This window comes from Strigops habroptila, chromosome 12 (assembly GCF_004027225.2).
Source record: "Strigops habroptila isolate Jane chromosome 12, bStrHab1.2.pri, whole genome shotgun sequence".
Taxonomy (NCBI): domain Eukaryota; kingdom Metazoa; phylum Chordata; class Aves; order Psittaciformes; family Psittacidae; genus Strigops; species Strigops habroptila.
The window spans coordinates 11171632-11199181 of NC_044288.2; the positions used below are offsets into that span (position 1 = coordinate 11171632).

At 39.7% G+C, this 27550-nt stretch overlaps 1 protein-coding gene across 4 annotated transcripts in view; it reads left to right on the forward strand.

Moving 5' to 3' along the window:
- Positions 1-4236: 4236 nt before the first annotated feature.
- Positions 4237-27550, forward strand: part of SPOCK1 (SPARC (osteonectin), cwcv and kazal like domains proteoglycan 1) — a 286032-nt gene continuing 262718 nt past the window's right edge. The window contains exons 1-2 of one of the 4 annotated variants that reach the window (XM_030504324.1): positions 4237-4402; positions 4692-4859. In XM_030504324.1, coding sequence (XP_030360184.1) covers positions 4692-4859 — 168 coding nt within the window. In that variant the 5' untranslated portion in view covers positions 4237-4402. Of the gene's footprint in view, positions 4521-4691; positions 4860-27550 lie in introns of all 4 variants that reach the window. The other 3 variants (XM_030504322.2, XM_030504325.2, XM_030504323.2) reach the window with 3 other exon arrangements.

Genomic DNA, 27550 nt, shown 5'->3' on the forward strand with positions numbered 1-27550 from the left:
TCTCCACAGCAGCAAGCACCACTTTGCCTGCTAGAAATCCATAATTTTCCTGCCATGTGACATACTTACAGTGCTTCTGGTCGCAAGCATTTAGCAAATTCTCGCAAAATTCCAGGCACTGTTGCCATAAAATATGGATATTGTGTAGAAAAGAGGCCAGGAGCAGAGGTGAATAAAGGGGTCAAATCAGAACCTGTATTTGTAGTACTTTTAAAGAAGAGGAATTACAGTCTGCTGTAAAATGGACAAATGTCTTGGGAACTTTGTATGAGCCAACAATCATTTATCACACAGGTTAAACTAGCTTTTTCTGCACAATTGCCCAGCAGAGCTAACAAAGCTGAATCTGCAGTTCTGAGAATCACAGAAGGAAATAAACCCCTTGTCTATTAAAAGGATACAACAGTATATGGGACCTAAAAAGGGATCTTAAATAAAGGTCTGTCCCACTGCATGTACCCTTTTAGTGATATATTTTTAAATCCAGTTAAATTACAAGATTGAATTTTCTAATCTAGTAGTGAAAGACTCTGGTACACAGTAAAGTACAGAAATGTACTTTAAACATTTGTTACTGTAAAGATTTTCTTTCCTGAGTGAATGTATTAAAAAATGAAGTCAGTGGAACTGTGCCTCACAAGAGGAGGGGAAAAACCATCAATAAAAGTCCACAGAAGATTTTCAAGGCTCTACTACAAAGGCTGCAGCCACTGCCTCGAGAACTATGGAAGCAATCATGAAGTGATTCTCACTGCCAAGTATAACTAGGGGAAGTAAAATCCTTCACATAACAATGCTTATGTGCTATTACTACTGACCTTATACTGCTGGGTACACAGCTGCTGGCTACTGGCTATGATGGGGACAAGCTCAAGGTAGCTTTAGGGAGAACAGGAGTGGATGACTTGGTGCTCCAGACATCTTTGTTTTGGTCAGAGGGGAAGATAACATTGCCTGCAAGACTCATGCTGAAGGCTTTCTCTGTTAACTGAAAGTCCCAGAGTGACCTATTATGACAACTGTAACATTCCTTTGCATGGGAAATTTAGCTGGAGATCTGGCCCTTGATTCTTGTGTGTGTGAAATGCTTTCTGCACCAGAAGGTTCTGCTTCCAGAATGAATGCAGGCAGGCTACCGCATGGAGAAGCTGACTGGGTTGTAATTACAACTTCTGACCAAATGATTTATACAGTTGAAGTGAATTATCAAATAATATCCAAAATCAATACTGTGGCACTTTTTACAGCTGCAAGCACACACACAAAAAATGATTTCTAGCTTTTCAGTCATTCTTCTAACTTGGAACAAAGGAGCTTTTTATATCCAAAATATCAAATAGTTGAGTCATCCACTACAGAGAGATTTCTAATATTATATTCTTGGGTCAGAATTAGAGGCAATTTAGAACTGTCCAGAGATAAAAAAACCAGCCGACAAGGGTGTTTCAATTCCAGTCATGGATGATAAACAGTGTGGAGGTGAAACGTTGCAGCTGCTGAGTGATGGAGATTGCTATCAGGATTAAACAGGAAGCCTGTGTTTTACTGGATCAAGAAAGATTAGCCATGTGTTGAATATGGGATTATGAAGTAATTAAATAAATGAAGACACATTTCTGACACAAATGTGCTACAAGTAAGAATGTAATTACTCACTTTACATACAATGTTTCTGTAATTTATCATTCAGGTCTTTGACTGGCAAGCATATCAGCCTCCTTCACACTGAATGAAGTCTACTGAAGTCACTGAAGGACTGAGCCTGGTTTACTGTGCTAACAAGTGTGTTTCACAGGGATGAACTGACTGCTGTTCTACATATATAATGGATAGAACTCCTATGGGTTTTGGGAGGAACAATGTTCTGCTGCTTTTTGCCAGCCTGGCCTGGCAATTCATGAGTTGAATGGTCAAGGGAGGATTAAATTGGTCTGACCTTTGGTGGGATCAAGAAAGTATCAATGCCTCTATGCAAAACTGGCAGCACTGATGTAGTTCCTTGTGCATAAAAATGCTCACATATTTAGCAGGTAATGTGGTTTGTGCATGGCAGTGCTGAAATGCAGCAATGTCTGGGAGTGAAACACATGAGTCAAATGGAGCTGCATATAGCTGAATGGCAATAGATTTCTGTAAGCTCACGAGGGAAATCTCTTAACCATGAGATTGAAGATGGTGCAAGATCTTTAATGCCTGTGCAGAGAAGACAAATTCTCCATTGTTAAAAGCCTTACAGAAAAGGCCTGTACAGAATAAACTGCACAGTACTCTGTTAATCTAAGTAAGAAAGGAGGAAGCTTGTGTTCACTCACGCTGACAGGTAGAAGTTATAGAAACCTTACTTGTCACTGAAGCTAACAGTTTCACAGGAACATCTGTGCACGACAGAGAGGTATTTGAGAGGAATACCTACCCTGGACCACCACCATAAGAATGGTTTAGCCCAGTATAGAAGGGAAGATGGAACAAGGCATTTGGATCTGGATTTACACCCAAATCTTCAGGGCTTTGGCTTGGATTTCTTCTATTTGTTGCTTTTATTGGGTTATATTTTGCCCTCCTGTGGGCATGTAGCTTTCATCAGATTCTATGCACACCAAGTAGAGAAAACAATGTGGGGTGCTTATGTGCAAATGTGCTTGTTCTCTGCTGTTAAAATTAATAGAACCTCATTTTTTTCTCCAGTCTCAGAGGCTTTTATGTGGTTATGTGGTATTTAGGAACTGTATTTAAAATCAGATCTAGGAGCAGAACTGTATATTGAGTTCAGTGCTCAGATACAGCAGTAAAAAATGAGTAAACGTGACCATTTTCTGTGTTACTAAAGGAATATCTAATGTGCCTGTCTGGAAAACGTGGAATTAACCCAGCTGATAGTTTTCTTGAAGAGAAAAGGCAGTATTTACAAGATAGTTTAATGAACCGTATTTGAAAAATGTCATATGAAACAGTACTCAGAGACGTATTTAAAATGATCAGCAAAAGTATATGTCCTCATTTTGAGGCATCATATTAATTAGCAGGGATGAGCTCTCTCTTACAGCCGAGTACGGAGAACAAGGCCCTCAATGACAGCCTCTCAGCCATATTTGAAAAATTGAATGTGGATGTGAAATTTCACTCTTCCCTATTCCTTTAAGTGCTCAGAAGTAAGACGAAGAGTGCCTTCCTCATGGTCTTTGGGGATGGATACAGCAACACCCACCCAAACCCTGATGTAGGAAATTGCCCAGCCCTCTTTCCCGCCTCCTCAGTTGACAATGGAGGTCTTCCTCCTTTCTCTCTGAAGAAGGTCTCCTCTTTTCCCCCTCGTTCCTAGATCAGTATGTAGCTCCCCTCATCTGTCTCCTTCCCATTTTTAAAATGGAAGATGTGTTTCCCCTACACCCCTCGATTGGCCTGGGCAGTGCCCTACTTCATGGTGCAGAAACCCCTTCAGGCATGGGATGGGTTGGCCAAGGGAAGGGAGCTCCTTGTCAAAAGACATGAGGAAACCAGGGATGACTTCTGCACCCGTGAAATGTCGTTACTTTTGTAAACTACAAAGCCATTGACTCAAGACAGTCATATTAGTAGGTAGTTTTCAATAGCTAAAGGGGCCAATAAGAAGTCTAGAGGGGCTTTTTACAAGAGCATGTAAGGATAGGACAATGCCAAATGGTTTTTAACTGACACAAGGGAAATTTATATTAGCTATTAGGAAAAAAAATCTGTATTATGAGGGTGCTGAGGCACTGGCACAGAGTGCCCAGAGAAGCTGTGGCTGCCCCATCCCTAGCAATGTTCAATGTTAGATGGGGCTTGGAGCAGCCTGCTATAGTGGAAGGTGTCCCTGCCCGTGGCAGGGGGTTGGAACTGGATTAGCTTTCAGGTCCCTTCTTATTCTGTGATTCTACCATTCTATGATTCTACATCCTCCCAGGGCTTATAAAAATTGACATTTGTTGGTGTTTTTATGTTTTTACAGCCAGTTTTACAGCTCTGTAACTCCTCAGGCTGCAGCAGTAACGAAGCCTTCATTGTCGGTCCCTCCGAAGCGGCGATCCCACCATTCCCCACAGACACACACCGCGCCCCGACCCCTCAGCTCCTTCAGCTCACACAGTGACCGTTAGAGTGACCGTTACAGTGACCGTTAGAGCGACCGTTAGAGCGACCGTTAGAGTCGCCTCACCCTCAGGCGGGCGCTCGAGCGCGCTCCGCCCCTGCACTGCCTCCGCGCGGCAGGTAGATGGCACCAGACCTCGGCCGCTGCCGCCCGCCCGCCTCGCCGCTCACACACACGCCACAGCCGGAGCCGCTGAAGGAGCCTTTGCGGGGCTCGGCGCCGCTCGAAGGACGGGAAGGAGGAGGAAGAGGAGCGCACGGTGCTCGCAGCCCCGGCCGGCGGCACTGCCCGGAGGTAAGGGCTGCTTCTCCGCCCTCGCAGCCAAACTTCGCGCAGGCAGCGCTGGCCGGGAGGCTGCGCTGGGGTTTCGTAGCGCGGTATTTCCCTCTGGCTCCTCTCTGCCTGGCCGCAGGTGAGCGGTTTTACGTTTTTTGTTGCACCGGTGTTGCTGCTCCCCGCCCCTCCGGGCTGGGCGGGTCTGGGCAGCTCCGCAGGCAGAAGTTGGCGAGGGGCGTGAGGGGAGACGAGCCTGAGCTTGGGTCCGCTCAGAACTTCCCTGCCCGCTCCGCTCCTCTCCTTGCAGATGTCGGGGGTGCTGGTGATCGCTGCCTGGTGCTTCCTGCAAGTGGAGAGCCGGCATCCTGAAATCATCACGAGTAGCAGCAATCATGGCAATTTCCTGGACAACGACAAATGGCTGAGCACCGTTTCGCAGTACGATCGAGACAAGTACTGGAACAAATTCAGGGATGTAAGTACTTCTTCGTTTACTGCATGCTTCTTGTGTGTTCCGTTTGAGCGCAGCATCGTTTCGATGGGTGGCTGCTGGCTTTTAGGAGCGGTGGGTAGAGGATTGCGGCTTGGGCAACCGTTTGCTGCTTGTATGGAGAGTGTTCGGAGCTGTTTGGAAGCCAAGCGTTCTCGATTATCCCATGGATTGGGGCAGTTTGGGCTTTTGTCAGTCTCACTGAGAGCATCTGGCCTCCAATTTTCCTCTGAGGAGGAACTTTGAGCGAAGTTTCTGTGCTTGCTGCTAAAGAAGGTACTTAAATGTAAAATGATGAAACAGTGTGTGTTTAAGAAGGGAATAGTTACCGCTTCAAGCCACAAGGTGATAAACAGTGAAGCTGTTTTTGCCCGCAGATCTGGTGGAAAACATTTTATTGTCAATTCTGCGCATGGAGATCTTTGACGCTGGTTTGAGGTTGCAGAAAGCAATGCTTTGACTCGGGTTTTTTTCAGTCTGGAAAACTGAGGCAACTTCAAGATTTGTTATGACTTGTATCTGTGCAAACCAGATCACTTTCTTAAGCTTAAAATTAATTCTTGAATTCCCCTAGTTTGAATACGGTTGTGAGCATTAAGTCAGTGACTGGAGGGAGGGAAATGCAATGCTTATGGTAAATATAACACGGAGTTCCTGGTGAGGCATGTGCTGTCTCTACGCTGAAAAGCTGTCTTAGAGCACAGAGACAGAAAACCCTGCTTCAGTCTGCCGACGGCTGGTAAGGGAAACGTTACTGTTAACGTTAATCATGAGCACACTGAGGTTAAGTGTTTTTTATTGCGTGGGATTCATGTGCTGTGGCTGCAGTGTGACTGTGGGAAAGGGAAGAGTAGAGCTCGCCAGCAGTCCTGCTAGTGCTACTCTGTAAGAATTTGTTTAGGAAGCTCTGGTGTTATGCGTTTGTCTCTGTGGTCTAAACAACGTATCTGACTTTGCAAAGAAGTCAGAGTATTACAGCTAAATGTGACTTACCTCTGCCTAGCTTATTCTTTCTGTGTTTTTCTGTAGTTGTAGTCATCTCTGTGTCTAAGAAATCGTGCTGCTCTGAATCTCAGTGTAGCAAAGTAGGGCCTTAAGAATGGTATCACCAGATGTATCAGAATGTTATTTGTGTGTAGTTGCTGAGATGACATCCACCTACTGGGATGGTTTAAGTTCTTGTATAATAGGAAAAGCCTCTGCTTGTACAGTAACTACTATTTTATTAAGGGAATTTTTCAGTTAGTATGGTTTCATAGATTTTTATGAGGCTGCAAGGAAATCTTTGTCAATATCTGGTTTAGACTCCTGAGGAGTGCAGGTTAAGGATTTCGCTCATTAATTTCTACATACAACTGGAATTCAGCAGCACTCGAAAATGGTACATTGAACGAAGGCCTGACAAATTAATCTGGAAACACTTTTAACTAGGGACAGATTTATAGCAACGGACATCGTTCAATAGTCTTCTTCCAAACGGAGGGCTTGTATTAATTGCACTTCTTGAGCTTAAAGTTCTTTTTGAAGCCTGGAGCCCTTGCAACTTCTCATCCCCTTCCCCCAATCTCCCAAGTGCAATTGTCAGAGAAATGATTCCTCTTCCTGTGGAAGATGTTTGTGAAGATTACCTCTTTCATGTTTTAAGGTTTCAGAACTGAAAATGCTTTTTTAGACTTTGTGAAAATGCGAACAAAAACTGTAAAGCTTCAAAACTCTTTCCCCATAAAATAATTCTTCCTGTAGGGAAAAAAAACCAAACCTCTTAACCAGTCCTCTGCCAACCAAAAGCAAATGGTATAAAGTTAATGTAAAGTTTAGGTATCTTTCCACCTAGCCATCTTAATGGTTATATATAATTACTTCAGAGCTAACATGTTACCAATGCATATGATTATCCATTAAACATTTTATAGGGCAAATTAACAGAGACTACCAATAACCTCCTGCTAAGCTTTTTCCAAAATGAAAATATAAAAAGCTTGCACATGTGATTAAGCTCATAATAGCTTGCTTTCAACCAAAGTATTTTATTGTATCATAATCTTCTGAGAGGTTCTGTGTCCACAGATGAAGGCATGCATGGGTAGAGTTGCTGCCAAGGTAATAGGTATAACAGAGACAGCACGCTTCTTGCATGTCATTAGAAGAAATTTGGTCCTTGCTTCATGGCTATGTTGGAGATAGATTGTTAAAACATTTGTTAAAAGACTGCCTGGTGAGATGCAGCATATCAACATTAACTGCTGTGTATGGGGTAGACTAGCATTTCATTTGTAATTGTTGAATTGCAGGGAAGCTATTTTCCCATCTTCTCTTAGTTCCCAAACTGTAGCTAGACATACCATATATCATTACTAGATGAGGTTCTTCATATAGGCTTTGTGCAGGAGGCTGGAGTATAGAAGTGGTGTTTCAGTTAAATCCTTCTTGGGTCTGACACTACAGCTACTACAGAGCGGAAAGCTTAGTTCATACTCTGTAAATCAGCAGAAGCAAGGTTGCAGTCATTATCATAATTACCTTCAGTAGCTTTCTGGATTTTTGTTGTGTTATATAAATAAAATTGCACAAATATTTACATAACTGTGTCTTTATGTACAGTAGAAGAAACACTTGTGCACATGAAGCTGAGATTTGACTGGTTTGGATGTGGCCACTTTAAACTCTGTACATTCATGCAGCATAAACATCTACGCACACATGTGCCTATAAATCTGTCATAATGTTGCAGTACTTGATAGGTTTTTTACCGATGATATATAATTAAATATAAAATTTTAAATTGGTCTTCTCTCAACTTTTTCAGTTCTTTTCAAAATCAATTGGTTGGCCAGCCTTATTGAGCTGTGGTCCAACATGGCCTGATTTGAGAAGACAGCTATTGATCTTTTTTTTTACTATGACCCATATTTCTTTTGGGTGAAGACAGTGTGGCAGTTGCACTTAATGGCCCAGCAGTCATTACTCTTCTGCAAAAAGAGAGCACAGAAGTACACCTCATTTGATGTCTGCATTACATCCACATAATCAGGCTAAAGTTTTAAGTAAGTGTGAAATGATGACCTGTCAATGCTTTCAAAAGGCCTCAAGATCTGTTTAAAATGTTTTACAATACAATCTCTTCACATGATTTGAATACAATTTGTAGAACATTCAAGTGCTCCATTTTTAAAAAGAGCAGAGCCTGTAAATGTATGGTAAGACCCATGTGACTGATATGTTGTGAAGCACATGCTATTGAAAATCTTGTGTGTTGTCCAGTATCAGTAATGGTGTAATGTCTAATGTATTAATAAGCTTTCAGTATGATCTGAACTTGATATTCCTGTCTGTCTTCCATGCTGTTTTCCTTGTCTGCCATGGGCTTTCTATGTGACCATTGACAAAACCCTAGCTCTGTCTTAAGTCCTGTTTTATAGCTGGGGATAATAGTATTTCTCTTCCTCCCAACCGTATTATTCACCTAATCCGATATTGAATGTGGCTTCTATTTACTTGAGTAACTGACTAGGTCTTAGTTTAGTAAGTATCTAAATCAGTATAATTATTGCTAGAAAAACTAAAATAAGCAAGGTTGGAAGGTATTTCAGCTATTTCCTTTGTACAGATTTCGGGCTTGGGAAAGTAGACATCGGGGATATGAGAATCAAATTAGACCTTTTGATATCATGAACAGAAATATTAAGGCCTTGATCTTTTGATCAAATCTGTTGAGAGAGATCCTTTGGCTTAAGAGGATCTTCAGTGCAAATTCGACACCTGAATATGAAGTGAATTCTTAAGAGTCTCAGAAAACATTTATTACATAAGTAGCCATACAGGTAATTGTAATAGGTCACAGAGCAGCTTATCATTGTGTTCACAGAGGTTTGGCACGGGAGACATGGAATAAGTGTCCTCTTAGTGCTAGGCCTGTCTTTAAGCAAAATTATGTGAACAGACTAATTCTATTACTTCTACTTGGACTTATAACTATTATAGTATTAATGCTTATCTATAAAAAGGTAATAAGTTCAACTAGCTTTGAATTAAACTGCAGAAAGGAAGAAAAAAGTTAAATGAACTTGGGACGATATCTAGTATAAACTGTACAAGGAATTTCTGTGAAGTTGAAAGCTAAGAATCTTGGCATGAACTCTGGTTTCAGTGCATGCTCATGCATGGCAGGCTGCCAGACCACGTTCTGAGCATTAACTAAGCTGTTTCTCTAAATTTTATTGCTTAAAGAATTTCAGCCCAGGCTATCATGTTAAAACCACCATGCATTATGTGCCTGGAGACGCTTTGAGACTGTGCATGCCTAAGAAGCAAGGCATGAAATGTCATCATCTGTGTGTCTACGTTTCTCTGAATTATTGTGGAGAGAGATAGAGAGATAGATAGATATATATATATATAACTATCAGCATTGTGGATAGTTATATATAAAGTGGATTACATTAGATATCAGGTTTCTCAGGGAGGTCGTAGATTACCATCCCCTGATTCCATCCACTGAAGAGACAATTTTGTCAGTTATTCATGTACATCACCTTTCCGAGCCTATGAGTTCCTCCTCACGCTGCTCAGAAGCACAGTTAGGTAGTAAAGCAAATGCAAGCCTGGAACAATACAGGTCCCCCAGCTCTTAGCCCTGTCACTGATGGTTGTTAGATTTTGGGCTGGCTCTTCATACTTCTTCACCGCTTTCCCTGTTGTAGTTCCGTTTGTCTGATTTGTTTAGCCCTAAATTGGAAATGTGGTAGTGAAACTTGAAAACAGAATGTTGGAAAACACGACCAATACTGAGAAGGGTTGGAATACCAAGCAGGCAGAATTGGAAGACCTTGGGACCTCAAGTAATAGAAATGAAATGAAATTTAGAAGTACAACGTAGAAGGTCATGAAATTGAGAGCTAACATGAATTTATTCTGGGTCCTGGTAGCTCAGCTTGAAATAGATGAGAAGGAAAACCTGTGTGCTTTCATTGATTTGCGGAATTATTCTAAGTAATGAAAGTAATGCTACTCTGGGGAGAGCAAATATATTGTAGGAGTGTATAAAATGAAAGATTTCTGGTTCTGTTGAAGAAATAAAATTGTACAATTTATAGGAGAGAATACTTAATTACAAATGTTATGAGCACTTTGGATCACTGAAATTCAAGACACAAATTTTCTGGAGTTGGTGAAACAAAGGTCTTCCAGCATCATAGGGGAAAAGGGCCTGTTTTAAAATAACATGCTATATTAGGTTACTCAAACAAAGCTAATTGCGTAAGAGTAGATTTGCTTCAGAAGAGAGGGACAGCAAAATCTGCTTAGTGTGAAGCGGAGATAAAGAAATAAGTAGATGATTTGTGACAAAATTATTAGTCCACCCATAGTTATGTTTTAAAAACTTAATGAGCACTTCAGTTTCAATATGTAGCTTGTATATTAACAAAAAAGGTTATGATGTAGTAAACTGTAATAAAAAAACCTGAATTTGTTGATTCTAGAGGCCTTGCATGTTTGCATCACTTGTGTCTGTTCATTAAGTTTAAAGCCCCTTGCAGATGGTTGTCTTGCTGCCTACCCGTACAGCTTCTAGAGTGGTGGAACCTGACCTGTGTTACCCAAGGATCCTCTGATCCTTTGGGATTTTTGAGCTAAGAGTTCATTTATGTAGACTATGTTCCTTCTGCTGTCTCTTTCCTGTTAGATACCTGCCTTCAATGTGATGTTGCTGCTAAGGACTCAGCCGTTTTCCAGGTACCACCTGATATACTAGATGCTAAGGAGAAGCTGCTTAGTTTGGGATTACATTTTCTTTTTCTGTGTTGTATTTAGGCCTACAGGCAGAATGAAGTATTTTTCTGCTAACAATTTATTACCAGAACATCACGTTTTCTACTTTCTTCACCTCAAACATAACGCACAGGTTTTTCAGCACATTCAATACATATATTCCTTGAGAATCAATTCAGGCCCGGCTAATTATGTAGTAGTGAAGGTAGTCATACAGAAGGTTACAGTGCACTTGAACACCTACTTGCGGATAATGGATGCACTCAGTCAGTAAAGAGGAGGGGTAATGTGATGGGACATGGACACCTCAGGCTTACTTCTCACAAGATTTAGCATTCCAAGCCCACCTTGAGGTTTAATTGAAGGTGAAGATAGTGTGTATGGATTCCAGTGGACTGAAGTACACGAGAGTTGAAATATGATTTATAACTACCCAGACGCTCTTAGCATAGGTTGTCTCTTAGGCCAGTTCTCACTCAGCAGAGGGACAAGGCTGACATATAAATGTGATTGAAAAGTAGAGCTGAGATGTACTTGAACGAAGTTTAAGAGAATAGCAAAACATGACATTGTGCAAATGTAACTCATCAGCTTCTTCCAAACAGATATGCCTATTAAAAATGCCCTTCTCAAACTTCACACTTTCCTTCTGCAGTGGACAAGGGGAAAAATAATGGCATTTATGTCAGAATAATTAACTTGGAAGGTACAGAGAGCCAGCTTTTTGTAATTAACTGACACTTATCCAGGTTCCCTAGGAATTACCCAAGACTCCAAAGCTAAATAGGTCACCAGAAAACCAGTGTGTAGTTTCTGTATTACATGTTTCAAATTACAACTTGAATAGTTTCCTCGCTTTCTGTAGACTGCAGTCACAAATAATATCCCTGCTAAAGTTTTCAGTAAGATATTTTATAGGGTTTTAAAGTAACTATTCTTGTATTTTACTGTTTCCCTACCCCACCGTTTTATAGAATTTCTTGTCCGTATGGGTTCACTTTACTACAAATTTAATCTGTAATTTTGTCAGATTCCTGGGAAGTGAGCCTTCTGTTACTTTTCTGGATGCGGAATGTATGTTTTAAGAGTTGCAATGGGAGCTATAGGAAATACAGTGATGTGATGAGCATGCTGCGCCTTTGCAAGGACAAAACAGAAATATTTTGTTTCTCCATCAGTAGTTAAAAATGAATAAAAATAGTGGAAGAGCCAGTTTTGATGTATTGCAGTGTCAGCACCTGGGGGGAGAGGGGGAGCAGAAAAAACCCAGCAAATCAAAACCTGGTACATAGTAGTGGGATAGATTTTGGTTATATATTTATCAAAACTCAGTCTTGTAAAAAGAAAAAAGGGGGAAAAGCCCCCCACAAATGAGCCATGTGTCATGTCAAACCATGTTGGTATGATATAAAATGGGTGGATTAAAAATAGTCTCAGGAGGCTGAGTTCTGATGTGTTTGTAACAACTGTTATCGGGCTCAAGTATCCATGGGTAAATAATACCAGGTTTATTTCAGCTAAATTGTCTAGGCTTAGGATTGAGAAAATCAGGCTAGTTATTCTCAAGTGCCAAAAGCGAAAGCTTAGTTATGATACTGTGTTTTGAACATCAGGGAGATTATTGCCCCCCCCCCCCCCCTTTTTTTTGTTTGAGATATTTAACTGTTTTCTCTGTATGGATGGTTTTGAGCAGGAGGCTAGAAATCTGTAGTTTCAGTCAGTTTCAGTCTTCAACAATGTGTGCATTTTTTGAGGATAAAATACGAGTCTGTCTGAAATTGGGGTCAGGCAACTGAGCTGCTTTTTCGGCAGCTAGGACTTCATAAGGGAAATGGAGGTCAAATACTACATCTAGGATATGAAAACTCTTTTCTTTGAGATGGCAGCCCTTGAATAAACAGATGTTTGATTATGTCTTTCCTTGTGTAACTGAAAATGAAATTAATCTAAAAGAGCTGTAGTGAAGTCTTGGTAATGTTGAAGCTCATGGCCAAATTCTTGAAGACTTTAGTGAGGCCTGAGTTTGATTCTCATATTCCTCATCTTCCTGTTCTCTCAGACAAAGAACATCTGTACATGAAAGAGCAGCTAGATTAAACAGTTCTCTTTGGCTTTTGGAGGACACTGTGTAATTGGAAAAGGCTGAAAGGTCAAGTGTCTGGCCAGCTCCATCAAAGTCCCTGGAAGAATCAAACTATCTGAAAATCAAACATCTACAGTCTACAAAGTACACATTACAGATTTCAAACAAAACAACAAAGTGGAGTTGAAACAGAACAAAGTTAAGGTAATGCTGCTGCCTCCAGTGTGGATTTTTGTACTTCAGACACTTAACTCTGTGCCAGCTTTGCACAGGGCCTTATTGCTGCCAGGTTACCAAGTCTTAACTCTGTGTTAGTCTGTCATCAGGCAAGTAACTCCAGCAGTTATCATTGGTGGGTTTCCTGTTGTGAGTTGGCAGCTAAACGCGTTTGGACTGAACATCTAACTTCTAATGCATTTCAAAGCCAAGATAGGATTCAAAATTCACTTTACAGATAAATTACTAAGCTACTGAATGGAGGTTTTGGCAGGGAGTTGATTGGTCTTTATCTGTCACTTCTATAGTTTGGTTTGTAATCCAGGCTAACAGAAAATCATTCTCATTAAATGCATATAAGGGGCATCAATTAATTCTGTGATCGTAGCTGTCCTCTTAATGAACTTGATGTCATAAATCTACTTCACTGACTGCTTTCTCCTGGGCAGATAGAAAAATACTTTATTCAAAATTACAGTTAGAGTAACTGTCTTCAGATTGGTTTTTGAAAAAGGTCTCAAGACATCATGGCTTACGGTTGAATTCTGACTGATGCTGGGATTGATAGAGGTAGTGGTCCATGTCTGTCTATGTAGGGTGTTCTTAAACTGCCTAGTCAGGAAATTCAGCTGTGTATACAATTCCATGTGAAACCATGTGAATAGTTCGTATGTGCTTTTTAGCTCAGAGACCTATCTTTGTCCTTCCTTCCATGAGTTCCCTTGGCTGTTTGGAAGTTTATTTCAGCACTGTCTTCTAGAATTTGTGTATCATCTTCTCTGCCTTTCTCTTCAAGTTGTAGCAGTCAGAGGGCTTGAACCCAAACAGGAGATGAAGTAGAGGCAGTTGCAGTCACTGGAACTGGACAGGGAAAAGCTTAGACTTTTAGGGAATGGAATGAGAGGGAGGCTGAGAATTGTGATTGCAGGATTAAGAAGAAATGAGGCTGAGTTGCTTGTTCAAGGGAGTGAGTGGAAAACATTGGGTTTAGGGTAGTGTTTCTGTGTGTGCTAGGGATGTTGAGGGTCTTGGTAGAATTTGATTGCAATCGATAAATGTTAATAAAAATCATGTTTAGAGAATCAGAAGTGTCTGTCATCTCTTGTTTGATAAGAAGAGTCCGAACACTGATTTCCAGGACGACTCTGTTCATGCTCCAGTGTCTGTGTACGCACCGGTACGGACCGTGCTGCCGGCGGCGGGGCCTTGCCAGGCCGGGGCCGCCGGGGGGGGGCTCGGAGCTGTCCAGTGCTGAACCCGCACACTCCGGCTGGTCTGGGAACAGCCTGCTACTGGGGCATTCCTTGCCGCGCTCAGAGCGCTTCTCCGATGAGGTTAGACATAAAGAGATGTATATCTAGATTAGACAGATGTGGAAGCAGAGGATAAAGCTAGCTCGGAGTTATCCATCAAGCTAATGCCAGATCTAACAACAAATTTTATGTCGTGTAAGTCCCAGGGCAGTGCTCCTCTACTGAGCTATGCGCTGGGTTGGAATACAGAAAGACAAAGCTGAACAAATCTCTAATCTTCATTTGGATATATGTGCCAGTATCTGACAGCACTGTTTTTAGAGTCAAATTCATTTCTTGTTTGCCAACATAAGCTTCACTCAAGGTATATAAGAGATAAATTTTGTTTATTTCTAAGTGAAGCCAAGCTAACCAATCTTTTTGATGCTAGCCAGGCATTATTTATCTATCTACTTACTTATTTAATGCAAGGTAGGTATACCTCTAGTTCAACATCATATTGAAGCAGGACTAGTTGTTTCCCGTTAAAGCAGGGATATTAGGCAAAGCAGATTCCCTGTATCTTGTTTTTATGTTAAACTACAGCTGGTGAGACTGGTGACTCTTTGGATTTTTAGATCAACTGAGCTTTTTAAAACTTGTTTCATGTAGCTAAAAAAGAAATTGTTTCACACAACAGAACGCCAGAGTGCTGCATTCAGTAAGGATATCTATAGGCATAGGATAATTAGTGATTTAAATACAGAATTGTTTGCCATGTTCCTTAAACACAACCATGAATCTCCACATTATTGTTCACTCAGGATGACAGCATCCAAAAAGAAATTGTGTTGCATTTAATTAGAGTAAAAATAAACTGGAAAAATACTGCACAACTGTCAGTCATGCATATAACTGCTGTTCTGCAACATGAAGGAAACTGGTAAACCAGCTATATTTGCTCATAGGGAAGTATATAGTAATTCAGATCAGTGGCCACAGATTTATTAGTCTCTTCATGCTTATGTAACAAAGTTGGATATAACAAGACACTTAATGGTTTATTTTCATTGGAATATGAGGCAAAATGAACTGAAATGTGGATTCTTATGTGACACAAATGTCTATTTTTCTATCTGGTCTTGTTTTCTTTCTATAAAGCCTGAAGCATGAAGAGATGCTTTGTGTCTTATCTTAATAAATGCTAAAATGATTGGCAGAGCAAAGATTTTGTGGCTTGTAATGAACTTCTTATAACCTGAGATGAAAGGTAATCTTTCTTCCCCAGAGACAGTGCTCTTAGAGATTGTGAGTAGTCATTTCCTGTTGAGGTGCAATGCCTTGTAAAAGAGAAAAGAAGACTGAACACCAGCACAAGAAACTTTTATGGGTATAAATAGATTCCTTAATTTGTGAGCATTCATAGAAAGATAATATAAACAATTTCAGAACCATTTTAAAATATATTGAAACTTCCACTTCTAAAGCAGCATCTGCCATCATGAATAATCCCATCTCTGTACATGAAGGAAAATATCCAAACAACTTCTTATGGGCCATAGTCTGCTATCAGGATTTTTTTAAGTAACTGCAGAACTTCCTCATTAGTTTCTGTTGAGATGCACCATCTGTGGTTTAATGGCAGAATATGGCCCTGTGTAACCAAGAAGCAGCAATATTCTGTTACAGCAGGGCAGTGTACAGACATAGATGTGGCATGTGCTCAGTATGGCTGCAGCTTTCATTAGCAATGGAGGAAGCTGCAAACAGGAAGCAATTTTGAAACCAACCTCCATCATTGCAAAACCATTACTGATATATTGGGGATGGTGCAGTTGATGTGTTCCATCCAGAATGATGCAAGATTGTCTATAACATTTGAACTCAATTAGGAGATACATAGATATAAAATAAGATACTAAGCTGCAGCCTCAGGGCATGGCTGATTTTAAAGCTGAAGCTTCCTGAAAAGAGGAGTTATCGAAACTGCAATGATGGAATAAATGTGTTTTCCTCAGTCATTCCTTAAAAAGAGAAACTACAGGTGCAAGCAAATGAGGGGGAAAAAAACCACAAACCAATAACCCAAAACAAAGCCAAAAAACAAAACACAGAGAAACAAACTAAAAACTGATAACAACAAAAACCCCCAAACAACAAAACCCCCCAAGCATACAGTCTGTGTCAGAGGCAAATGAGAGCTGGATAATTTAGTGGATCCAGCCAGAGGAATCCTGGCTGAGATGGAGACATGCTCTGTCAGGTGAGAAATCATGGCTGGAACAATCTTTTCTACAGCCCAGAGATCTCTCCTCATGCAAAACGCTTGGCAGAAAGAAGATGAATAACAATGGCATGTGTTTGTGTGTGTATCTAGGTAATCAGTTTATAAAGACAGAATGTGAGGGAGGTAGATAAGGAATCGTAGAATCATAGCATGGCTTGGGTTGCAAGAGACGTTAAAGATTATCTAGTTCCAACACCCTGCCATTGCCAGGGACACCTTCCATTAGAGGAAAAAAACATGTTCTGCTTCATTAGAGAGGATTTGAGAATGGTGGGTTGATGATGGTCAGAGGGAGATGAGAGCAGGAACGGATTTAAAGGGTATAGAGCTGAAGGTTAGTTAGCTGCTGATCAGTATCCTGCATGACCCTGGCATGGGCAGCAAGTGTTCTTCTAAGCAAAGCTACTGGTAAGCTCCACCTAAGAAATGTGTGTGATTTTGGGCAGAGTTGTAAAGATTCTCTTGCTGAGTATACACAATACATTTTGGACTCCAAGCAATCACTGCTGGCTTCTGGCCAGATGAGAAACTATAAACATCTGCCCTTATGTGGTCTTTTTACCGTGTGACTTGTGTGTTGTGTGGCGGGTGGTATTGCTTTTAATTTGAGATAAGCAACAAAGATGCGTTGTGGAAAGAATACGTGTGCTTTAATCACTTTTTTCCTTGCAGTGTAGTTGTGGATATCTGTAGCATTCATAATTAGCAGGGGAACAGATGGCAAAAGCCTGGTTTAAAACAGCGCATCCACTGAGTGTTCATGTGCTGCTGCAAGCTTATTTGGAAAGCAGTTTGCTCTGGAAAGCAGTTTGCTCTGTTCCCTTGGATGGTGCTTCAGTACAGTGGTGAATGAGTAAAGTAGGGAAAGAATTTGTAACAGTTAGTGTAATTCAGTGTGTAGGACACATATAAAGCATGGAAAACATGGGGAATTTCAAACCATTTCCTGGATGCTGGTGTCTCATGCTGCATAAGGATGAATTTGACCTTTATTGTCCTGCATAGCTGAAACCTGTTATTTATGCATTCATATATAAGGTAAATATAACAAAATGCCCATTAGGTTGCTCCTTTCCCCTGTGCTTATTTCTGCACAGAGGGAACAATTCTGTTCTCTGCTTAAATTTTGGAAGTAATGTACTGTAGCTTATTAAAAAAATAGACCCCAACAACAAAACAAACCCCCCTACCTATATTTTGCTGTGTGCTTCCAACATTAGCCTTGTGCTGCTATTTTTCAAAGCTAGAAAACATGAGAGGATTTTGTCAGCATTTCACTGTGACACTTGTTTCACATAGAAAGCCAGAGGGCAAAACAAAGTGGTTTCTTTTGGTCCAGGTAATCTTTTTAGAAAGCAGCGATAGCCCTGCAGGCACAATCACTGCGATTTGTATGAGGTTCTGTTCAGAATGATGAGATCTTGAATGTAAAGGCTGATTGATTAATTACATGATTCTGTTCTCCAAATTCAAATCTTTAAAATATTTGTTTATAAGGAAAGGCAGGAGCAAGGAGGAGAACAGAAGGTTGCTAAAGAGATAAATACTCTAAATATGGTTTTCATCAAATAAATAAAAATACGGTATTCTGGATCCCAAAGGAGCTGGATGGATTATTGTGAGCATCCAATCTAGTCAAGACCACATTTTCTTTTTTCTTTTTCCTTTTTCTGTTAAAAGATAAATGAACCCATGTTGAGATGTTTATCTCTGTGAGATGGCCTGTATTTACCTTCAAGTCCCAGTGAATTGAGTACTCTCCTAGTCTGTGAAACTATTTTATATTACTCTTTCTCTCTGCAGACTCTATGGATATAGACATAAAATATTTCTGTGAAAACTGGTGCTGTTGTCTTTATGTATGGAATGTTTTATGCAGCATCTTTAATAGCCAATGAAACAATCTTTGATAGCTCCTATTTTTCTCCGTATGCTAAACTATAAATTTAAATATGTTGTGAAATGTGTTTTCTTTTCCCATCAAAACCTTCCTGTATGTCCTCACAATAAGTAATTCACAGGATAAACATGTAGGTTTGTGTTTGCCTAGACATCATTCTAATAGCCAATTTTCATGTAAAACTGACTCTCAATTTTTCCAGTATGAAAATCAAAGTTTCCTACTGCACCAGTTTCTTCATCTACAAGATTGAATGAATTGTTTGTGCTTATTATTTTGAGTTCTTGAATGTCTTTAGACTGTAAACTTCTTGGAGCGGAAACACTTCTATGTGTGTATTCATGCAGAAGCCAGCTCACTGGGGACTGTCATCTTTGCAAGGGCTGCTGACCAATACAAACTTTATAATACAAATAATTAATCTTTATCACCACTTGATGTGGTCAGCAGTAGAACTAAATTAAAACATCTGTGTCAGTACGGGTTCCTTTTTAGTTGACCATCTCTGTGCCTTCTCAGTGTGCTGGTCTTGATAAGAGTGTTTTGCTTGTACTAGAAACAAACGTCAGCTACGTTTATTGAAAGAACAGCACTTGCACAGAGTTTGACTTCTCCTGGGCCGTGTGCACTTTCCCTTTCCTCTTATAGACCTCATAAAACCAGTTCAGGTTCAGGAATAGCCTTTACTATGTTAACTGAAGTATTTTCAATTTAGAGATTATCAAAATGGTCACGGCCATCATGTTCTTGGGTAACAGCATTTTAGTCATCTTAGCATTCAGCTACAAGAGCTACAAACACAATATAACTTCATTTGCCCTATAAAAGAACTAAGCCTGAGCTGTTTCAAACTGTAGTCAGAAACACTTCTTTGACCAAGAGTTTTCAGAAATTATTTAGCTTATTACAACCACTTGAGCCAACAGGTACATGAGTCATAGAAACTTTGCCCAGAAGAGTTCTGCTCCCTCCCTTGTCTTTGTAGCTAAGTCGGTGAGTTTTTAAGACTCCTTTTCTCATAGTGATTCCTGAGCACCACATCAATGGCTCTTAGTTGCATGTTTGTGGCTTCAGAAGATGTTTCTTAATTGCTGAAAGTATGGAATAGCAAGACAAAATGACTTATCACCCAGGATCTGAAGTTTCTGCAGCTCTGCTGCTTGGAATTTAACTGCCTTAAAAGGCTGAAGAACTCTGTATCATTACCTCTAACAACAGGGCTTACTGCTCCCTGCTGAGTTGCAGAATTGTTCCTTTCAGGTAGACTTATAACTTGCGCTAATGGGATGGGGAAGCAATGAAGACCACCTAAGCCAGTCTCCCAGAACTACTTGCAGAGTAGTAGTTACGGCTGTTCATTGGGTTGCTGCAGATACATTGAGAAAGAATAGGGGGCATACCACAGGAAGGTAGTGAGAGTTGGAGACCTGGCTTGTCCTTTGTAGAAGAATCATTAAGTTACTCTGCTCAGCAGTACACCATGAAAAATATGCCTGGTATGGTACTATAGAAAACCACATGAAATCCAACGACAGGAAGTAAACAGCTTATTGTTAACAATTTAGAGGAATGACAGGAAGGAACATAAAAAGGAATTTTGTAAAGCAGATTTTCATTTGCTGCCTAGGGAGTGTTTCTTTCTGGGGGAAGAGAGAATACAAGTTTGTTGCTCCCTTTTGTTCCAAAACACTGTTTATACAGTGAATTCCTGAGCTTTCTAGCAAGGCAAATGCAGTGTTAAGTCAAACCATGCCACATTTGCACCCTGCTGTGATCATACAACTCTTTCTCATCCCACCTCCTTTCCATATGTCAGCAGCAGTGCTAGGCCTTTGCCTGCTTACCATTTCTGAGCGCTACAAATCCCTTTTTACTGGGCCTGTACACAGAGACCACGTAGGCAGGTGATAGATAGTGACTTTCTTTATATTCCTGAATAGAACACAGCAACCACCTAGCCTTTCATCCATGTCTTCTAGTTCATCACTTCATGTAAATCTGACACTGATTTCAATTCTGTGCTTAGTCAAGGGCGCTTCTATTATCTTTTGCTTTCACGTGCACACAATACGCAAATGGCAAAAGCTAGAGCTCTACAGGAATAGCTCCTCCTTCATTTGCCTTCATAGCCGCCTCATTTGTGTTACATAAATGGTTTTATTTTTATTTTCAGCTTTCATTTTCTGAAAAGCAAAGCAAAATTTTAGAGATTAAAAATCAATGTGTCTGGTTTATACCCTACCGAATATAAGAAATGGAAGGCTGTTTTCCAGAGATAGACCTTAGATCATGCTTCAAAGATTCATGGTAAATTCCCAAAGGGAAGCAGTGGGAGCTATCACTGTAATTTGGATAATAAAAACAATAAGAAAATGCCAGACTAAGTTATGGCTGGCCTCATTCAACAAATGAAATGGCAAACTCCCAGCCAGCGTTAAAAAGAATATCCAACTGATGCTGCTTTCATCCCTGTACAACTGGCATGACTCCTAGACTGGTGCCCAAGAGAGGGTTGGTGCCTGGCCTGGGTATGACAGCACATAAGTGGACTGCGCACTAAATCATTTGTCACTCCTGACAATTCTATTCCAGGAGAGCACTGGGATTTTTCTGCTTGTCTCCGTTGAGTAGGATGGCTGCTCTGGGAGAGGAGTCCTAATGTGCATGGGACCTGAGTGGAAAGGATCCACTGGCATTTTCAAGTATTTCAGAAGCTGTGACAGTATGAAGCACTTGTGTCTCTATTAACTGAGATTCTGAGAGTAAAACCCCCCTGAGGTTAAAACAAACAGATGAAACAAAGCCAGATAAAAACTCTCTCTGGCAGATAGCTTGGGTGAAAATTATTCACACTTGGAGGTGATTAATTCAAACCATTGTCTAAGATGCAGAGTTTTAAGCCTAAATATGAGGCTGCTTGGATAAGTTTTACTGTTTATTCTCATTGAAAAATCTGTAGTATTTTTCATCAAAAATATTTCAGGGATCTTCATGCACATTTTATAAAGATGTCATCTGTAGAGTTAATTCACTTTGTTCTCTAAGAGTTTCTTTGTCATCAAAGATATATTCAGGAGCAAAACAAGCTGCTTTTGTTACTGTTGTCCTTGCTATCAACTAGAGTAGACATATTGTATGATTCTGGTAGTATTTTAGTGTCCTCTCAGAAATCACTGGTATTCTGCCTGTTCCTTTGCTGTACTTAGCAGTGAGCTGGGCTGCGAAGGAATCCTTTATAACGTGTTTAACTCTCCTATGGAAATAATAGACTGTGATAACGGGCCAAACTTTCATAATTTCTGGAGATATGAATTCTAATGTAATAGAAGAGCTGAAAAGAGTCTTTGAAAATGGAAAATGGATGTTTCCTACCTCTATTTTGAAGTGTGATCTAGAGAAAGTAAAAACAATTAACTGCCCTTTTATTTTTCCTTCTGGTGATCAGTTCTCTCACTTTTGCCCATTTCGTGATCATTTTATACTCAAGTGTCTCCATTCAAGGTTAAGTTGGTATTTCTGAACAAGCTGTTACTAGTATAGATTATCCTTCAGGCAGTGATCTCTTCCTTTGGAAGCTCTGTACTGATATTTGAAATCCTGTATTTGAAGTATTTGTCAACAATATAGGGATAGGTGATGTGCTTCCTGAAAGAGCTATAGTTCTTAAACTGTTTTGGTTCATGCCCTAGATAAGGAGATCTTGATAAAATTAAGGCTTCTTGGATTACAGCATCTAACTCTGGATCCCTTTTGAATGACAAAAGAATAGACAAAATATCTGAAAGCTCTTGATGTCAGAAAGTGTCTGCTTGGAATTGTTCACTTGTCCAGCTTGTCTCTTGACTAATTTGAACAGCCTTTAAAGCTGTAATGGCTATGGGGGAGGAAGAACAGTCTGATGAGAGTCTGGATTCTCCCATAATTAATAAGGCACTTGAATATGCTGTTTCAGAACTATCAAAACTGTGGGTCTTTGCAGCCCTTTTCAAATAGGTACTTGACTCTTGGCTTTTGCTTACGATTTGACTGAGCACCTACAGTGTCATCACCCTATTTTCAAAGTATGTTCTTTCTGTTCTTTAAAGCTTCCTGCCTTGTCTCCAGATTCCCTGGAAGCCATCTATCTACACTTATTTATCTCTGAAGCTGACTTTAAGACAGACCTCCACTCTCAAGGAGAAAAAGCATTTTAAAGGATTTCTCATCAAAATGTTGTTAGCAGGGCATACTTAAAAATAAACTGCTTCTCTCCTTCCCTCCTTTCTAGAGTGAGCTGAGAGGACAACACCAGCTGAATCATGCGTCTGAGTCATGCAAACATTTGTCATTGTTAGATGTAAAGATGAACTAAAAAGCTGTCATTTGCTTGGGAGTATTTTTATACTTGACTCACTTGTCCAGTGAAGGGGAGAGTGGTTTGTTGGTTTGTTTTCTTTTTGCCTCCTTTCACATGGAAAATTACAATGAAGCCATCTGCTGTGGTAATGGCTGTAAACTCTACTACTGAAAAAGCTTTACAGAAATCTTCCACTTCAGACCATCCATCATCCCAAAATCTTTTTTTGCACTTGTGCACAAGCTTGGTGAGGCCCTGTGCAGGCATCCCTGTTGTTCATCCCTAAATAAATGTTTTAGCGTAACACTTGTCCACAAGAACTTGGATTCCTGAGTAAGTGTGTATAAATACCAGATTAGGAAGAGTTTGCATTCCTGAGAAAGTGGTGTATAGCTCCCAGATCAGTGCAATTTTTCTAGTAAGTTTAAAGCTTTAGTTAAGGACATGAATTTTTCTCTTAGACAGGAGATCATTAACAAGTGTAATTTTGTCTGCCATGAAAATAAATTGCACAGAGCCTCTTGGAAGACTGCGCAAAGGACAGACACTAACATAAAGCAGCTATGCTCATGTAATGTGGGGAATAAAGGTATTGTATAAAGCAGATTGCATTATATGAGACCTGTTTGAAACCCAGGGTTAACACTTCATACTGAGTGTTCAGCATTTTATAGGTGCTACAGAAATTAATATGTGTCATACTCTATTTCAGGAAAATGGTAGCCATACCAATATTGTGTGAAATGCCATAGAATTAAAATGCATTCTTTTCATTAAGTCAATATTATGTTAACTAATTTCAGTAACCAGAAGTTCTAAGCAGACAGCACGGGTATGTTATGTTTTCAATACTATGCCTGAAGCTTCAAACAAATTTCTGTTTATAATGAAGTTACGAAGTGCGCATCCTGATAAAGCTTTATCATGTTCAGATTGAAGATACCATTTCAGCATATTTCAGAAATTCATAATAAGCCCCCAAGGTTCTCTTATCTTCTGCCTGGAAAACCATAGTTTCTACTTATCTGGTCACTTACCTGTCAAAACAGTTTCCCTGAGAGCTTGAGAAAATGAAGTGTGAGGCATATCACTGCTTTTTTAAGTCCCACTCCATTTTTCTGAAAGAAAATCTGTAGAAGTTGTTGGTATCCTTCCACTTCAGCTGTATGCACATCATGTAACCACAGGGATAAATGTCTGTCATGTTTCCATTCTCTCCAAGGGAGTTCTGATTGTCCAACAATTTTAACATGTGCTGATTTTTACATTTGTGTTTAGACCCAACACAACCAGGAGACTTTTTGTGGACCCCAATAGCTGTTGAAGCAATTGGGCTCCTCACATTTCAAAGTAAAAGAAATATATAACGTCCCTTTCTTTTGTACTCAGTTGACTGATAAAACTAGTAGAAGTTATCTTTCTATTCAGTTGCCTTCTGATAATTTTTCTTATGATTCTTGCCTTGTGTATGATACAATAAGGTATAGCAATAGGTAGCATCAACTGAAGTTTTATAACCAGCTTACTTGCAGTAGTCTCTTCAAATCCATCTTTTCTATTCCATTCTTGCTTCTCTACAGTGATGCTTCTGATGTGAGTAAATGGGGGGGGGGGAATTGGGGAAAACAAAACCAGCTTTGGCTTTATGAATTTTTATGAATTTTGGAAACTAACATATTTGTCAACAATTAATTTTGTTAAATACGTAGACAGGATGCATAAGAGTTTCCAAATCTGCAAATATTTGTGTTCAACTTTGGAAGAGTAATGACTAAGAACTCAGTGGGCTAATGTGCATGCTCCAAATTAGGAACATCCAAATAGTCTTCCACAGCTCTTTTCAGGATTTATATTTAGGGATGCATTTGATTAGCTAGTGGTTTGAAACCCACTATGTAGTTGCATGGTTGCAAGACTTTGGTTATAAGCAACCAGAACTATTGTATTTATTGTGGTGACCATATGTTGATGCCATAAAGTCATAAATACATTACCAAAAGAATAGATGTATTTGGATCCTATAAATGGTATTTAGGAACATCTCCTAGTGACTGACTTATTCCTAAGATTTCATAAAACTCAAAGGCTTTACCTGCCTTTCAAATGCAGCTGTCTGCAGGGTAAAATGTAGCAGCTGGTCTTACACACATGAGTTAACCCAACCTGACCCTGCAGGGGTTGCTATCTGGCAAAATCACCATGTGAGGTTGGAAGGCTGCAGGCAGACCTGCAGATAAGCAATATAAACTACTGACAATTCCAAATAAATGACCAGGTCTTGTAGGAGATACAGAATGTGCCGTTTTGTCTTTTACTTAGTGGGATCACAAAATGTATAAAATTTATTTTATTAGATCAGGTGTATTTTGAAGCCTCACTTTTTTTTAAAGTTGAGCTTGCCTTCTGGTTTAGTGGGGTTGATACTTCTCTATGAACCCACTTCAATGGTTTTGATTATAGGTCCATTTCAGAATGCCAAGGTGATGGTATTTTCTTTCCCCATTTCAGTGTTGTTCAATTCTGAGTGCTGGCAGGGCTGGAATATTAGTCACTGGGAGAGATTTGCCATTATTTTCGAGAAGTCCAGTGGCATATTGGTGCTCTGAAGCTTTCACTTTAAACAAAGCTAAACTGACCTTAATGGTCGTCTTAGCTCTTGTTTTGTGGTTGAACGCTTCTATATGTGATGTGCAGCTCTCTTCCCTCTGTTGCTGATCAAAATCAAAATAAATGCTTATTTCTGAACTTGAACCTCTCACAATGTTTTCCAATTTTTAGCCACTTAAAAATGTTACTTATTTGTAGTTTTGAAGTGCCTGGTGTTCAAGGTTCAAATTGTGGTCCCACTGAAGTCAGTCACTTTTACCTTTAGTGGGGTCATGTTTTCCCCTTGAAAATGTTAAACCGCATAGATTAATTTAAAGCTTCTTCCCTTCCAGAGAGGAGAAAATAATCCTATCAAAAAAGCCTAATTTTTCTTAGATGTTTCTGTATTTAACTATGAAAGTCAGTAACTTTAAGTAAAAAAATTAGAGAGGTAGGCACAAAAATACCTTTCAAGGCAGAACACAGGCAGACTATTCCAAGTGGCCTTTAAAGATTGTTCAGTAGCAGAACTCATATTTAGCACATGCCTTGCTGCTGTGACTGCTGCCTTCCCGTTGAGCTGTTACTGGTAGTTCTTAGTTGCCTGCCATGGTCAAATCACTATCAGGAGACAGATGTTTCTCAGTTGCAAATGTTGTGATTGTGGTCTTTTTTCTTTTTCTTCCTTTTAGAATGAAAGTTTTAAAATCGGATTTTAGCTAAAGGTCAATTTAAAGCTGTCAGAGGATAGAATAAGCTGCTTTCTTTTTGTATTTTTGTTGGGTTTAATGTCATGGCTCTAAATAGATATGAAGTCCTATAGTCCCCTTCCCTCCAATTACAACATCAGATGATAAACTCATTACTTTTTCATCCAGAGTTGCTGTTTCTTGTCCATTAATGGCAGCCATCCCTGTAGGGCTCAACCATTCCTCAGAAGTTACGTACCAGCCAGAACTGAGAGGGGACCTTCATAGGCAGTACTGTAGGAGCACAGATTTCTGTGCTTCAATGTAACGTAAATAGAGGGGGACACACACAGATACCAATACCTTTCAGAGAAGTCGAGCAATTTAGTACCTTCCTTTATCCTTTCTTTTAACTATTAGTGTGTCTTTCTGTATTACTTTGCCATGTGTTCTGCTTCCAATACCTTTATTCTCTCTTAATTTCCTGTTTCATTCTTCTCTATTCTTTCATCTCCTCCATTAGCTCCTGTGCCAGCTGGAATTATTGAAGACATTGCTATGTATTATGGTTAATTTTCACATGATTCAATTGAAAGTGCCTTTCTGGAACACTTTCAACATACAGCAGTCCAGAACACTTAGTTTTACTAAGGAGTTACAGCAGGTCAGAATGAAACACCAATTGGAATATAAATTATTTTCCTGGTAGTCAGCCTCCAAGAAGTCATTGAAGCTGAGTTATACCAATTCAAAAGCCAGTCTTTAATTCTTTAATTTTTAAACCCAAACTTCATTGTTATTTTTCAATTTGGACTGTTGAGCAGCATCTTTATTCCTCTGTATTTTATACTCTGCATATGAAATCTCTCTGTTAGAATGCAGATGATGCACAAAAGATGGAATAAGAGTATATGTGTTTCCAGACTACTCACTTTGTTACTGCTGTGCTTGTCACAGTGCCTCAGTAGAAGAGCTGTTGGTTGGCTTACTGCAAGGTGTGATTGAAATGATTAGCATGAAGCTTGTTTTCTCCTTCTCCTTTGAGAAAACTCAAACCCTGAACTACCCCCTTGAGGTCTTGCTTTGTTTAGAATGTTGCTGACTGTATAAGGGGATGGGGGAGAATTGTGATTTAGCAGTTTTAATCTGTTTAAATGTGCAGCTGTAATCTAAGGGAGTTCTGATATTTCTACTCTGTGTCTTTTCTGATACTGTAGTTGAGAGTAATTTCAGATACAGGCAGTCTTCTCTATTGATTTTATTCCCTGTAATATTGCATTTGATATGACAATTTTTACTGCTAGCATTTCATCTGACAACCCATCCAAAATGCCCCAAATATAGCATTTTGTACTGCTTCAGTTTGCGTACCAACTGGATGAGAATATTAAAACCAGAGTTTGAGTTATCTATTGGTATTCTTCATAGTGAGCTCCCAAGTTTTCCTTGGAAGAGGTTTTATGGCAAATTTTGAAGCTTTGCATCCAGGCTTCCTTAAGTGTTTTTTACTCGGGTATATACAGTAAAAGCATATCCTACTACTCTTCTTACAAATAAAACTATATGGGTTCAGGTGTA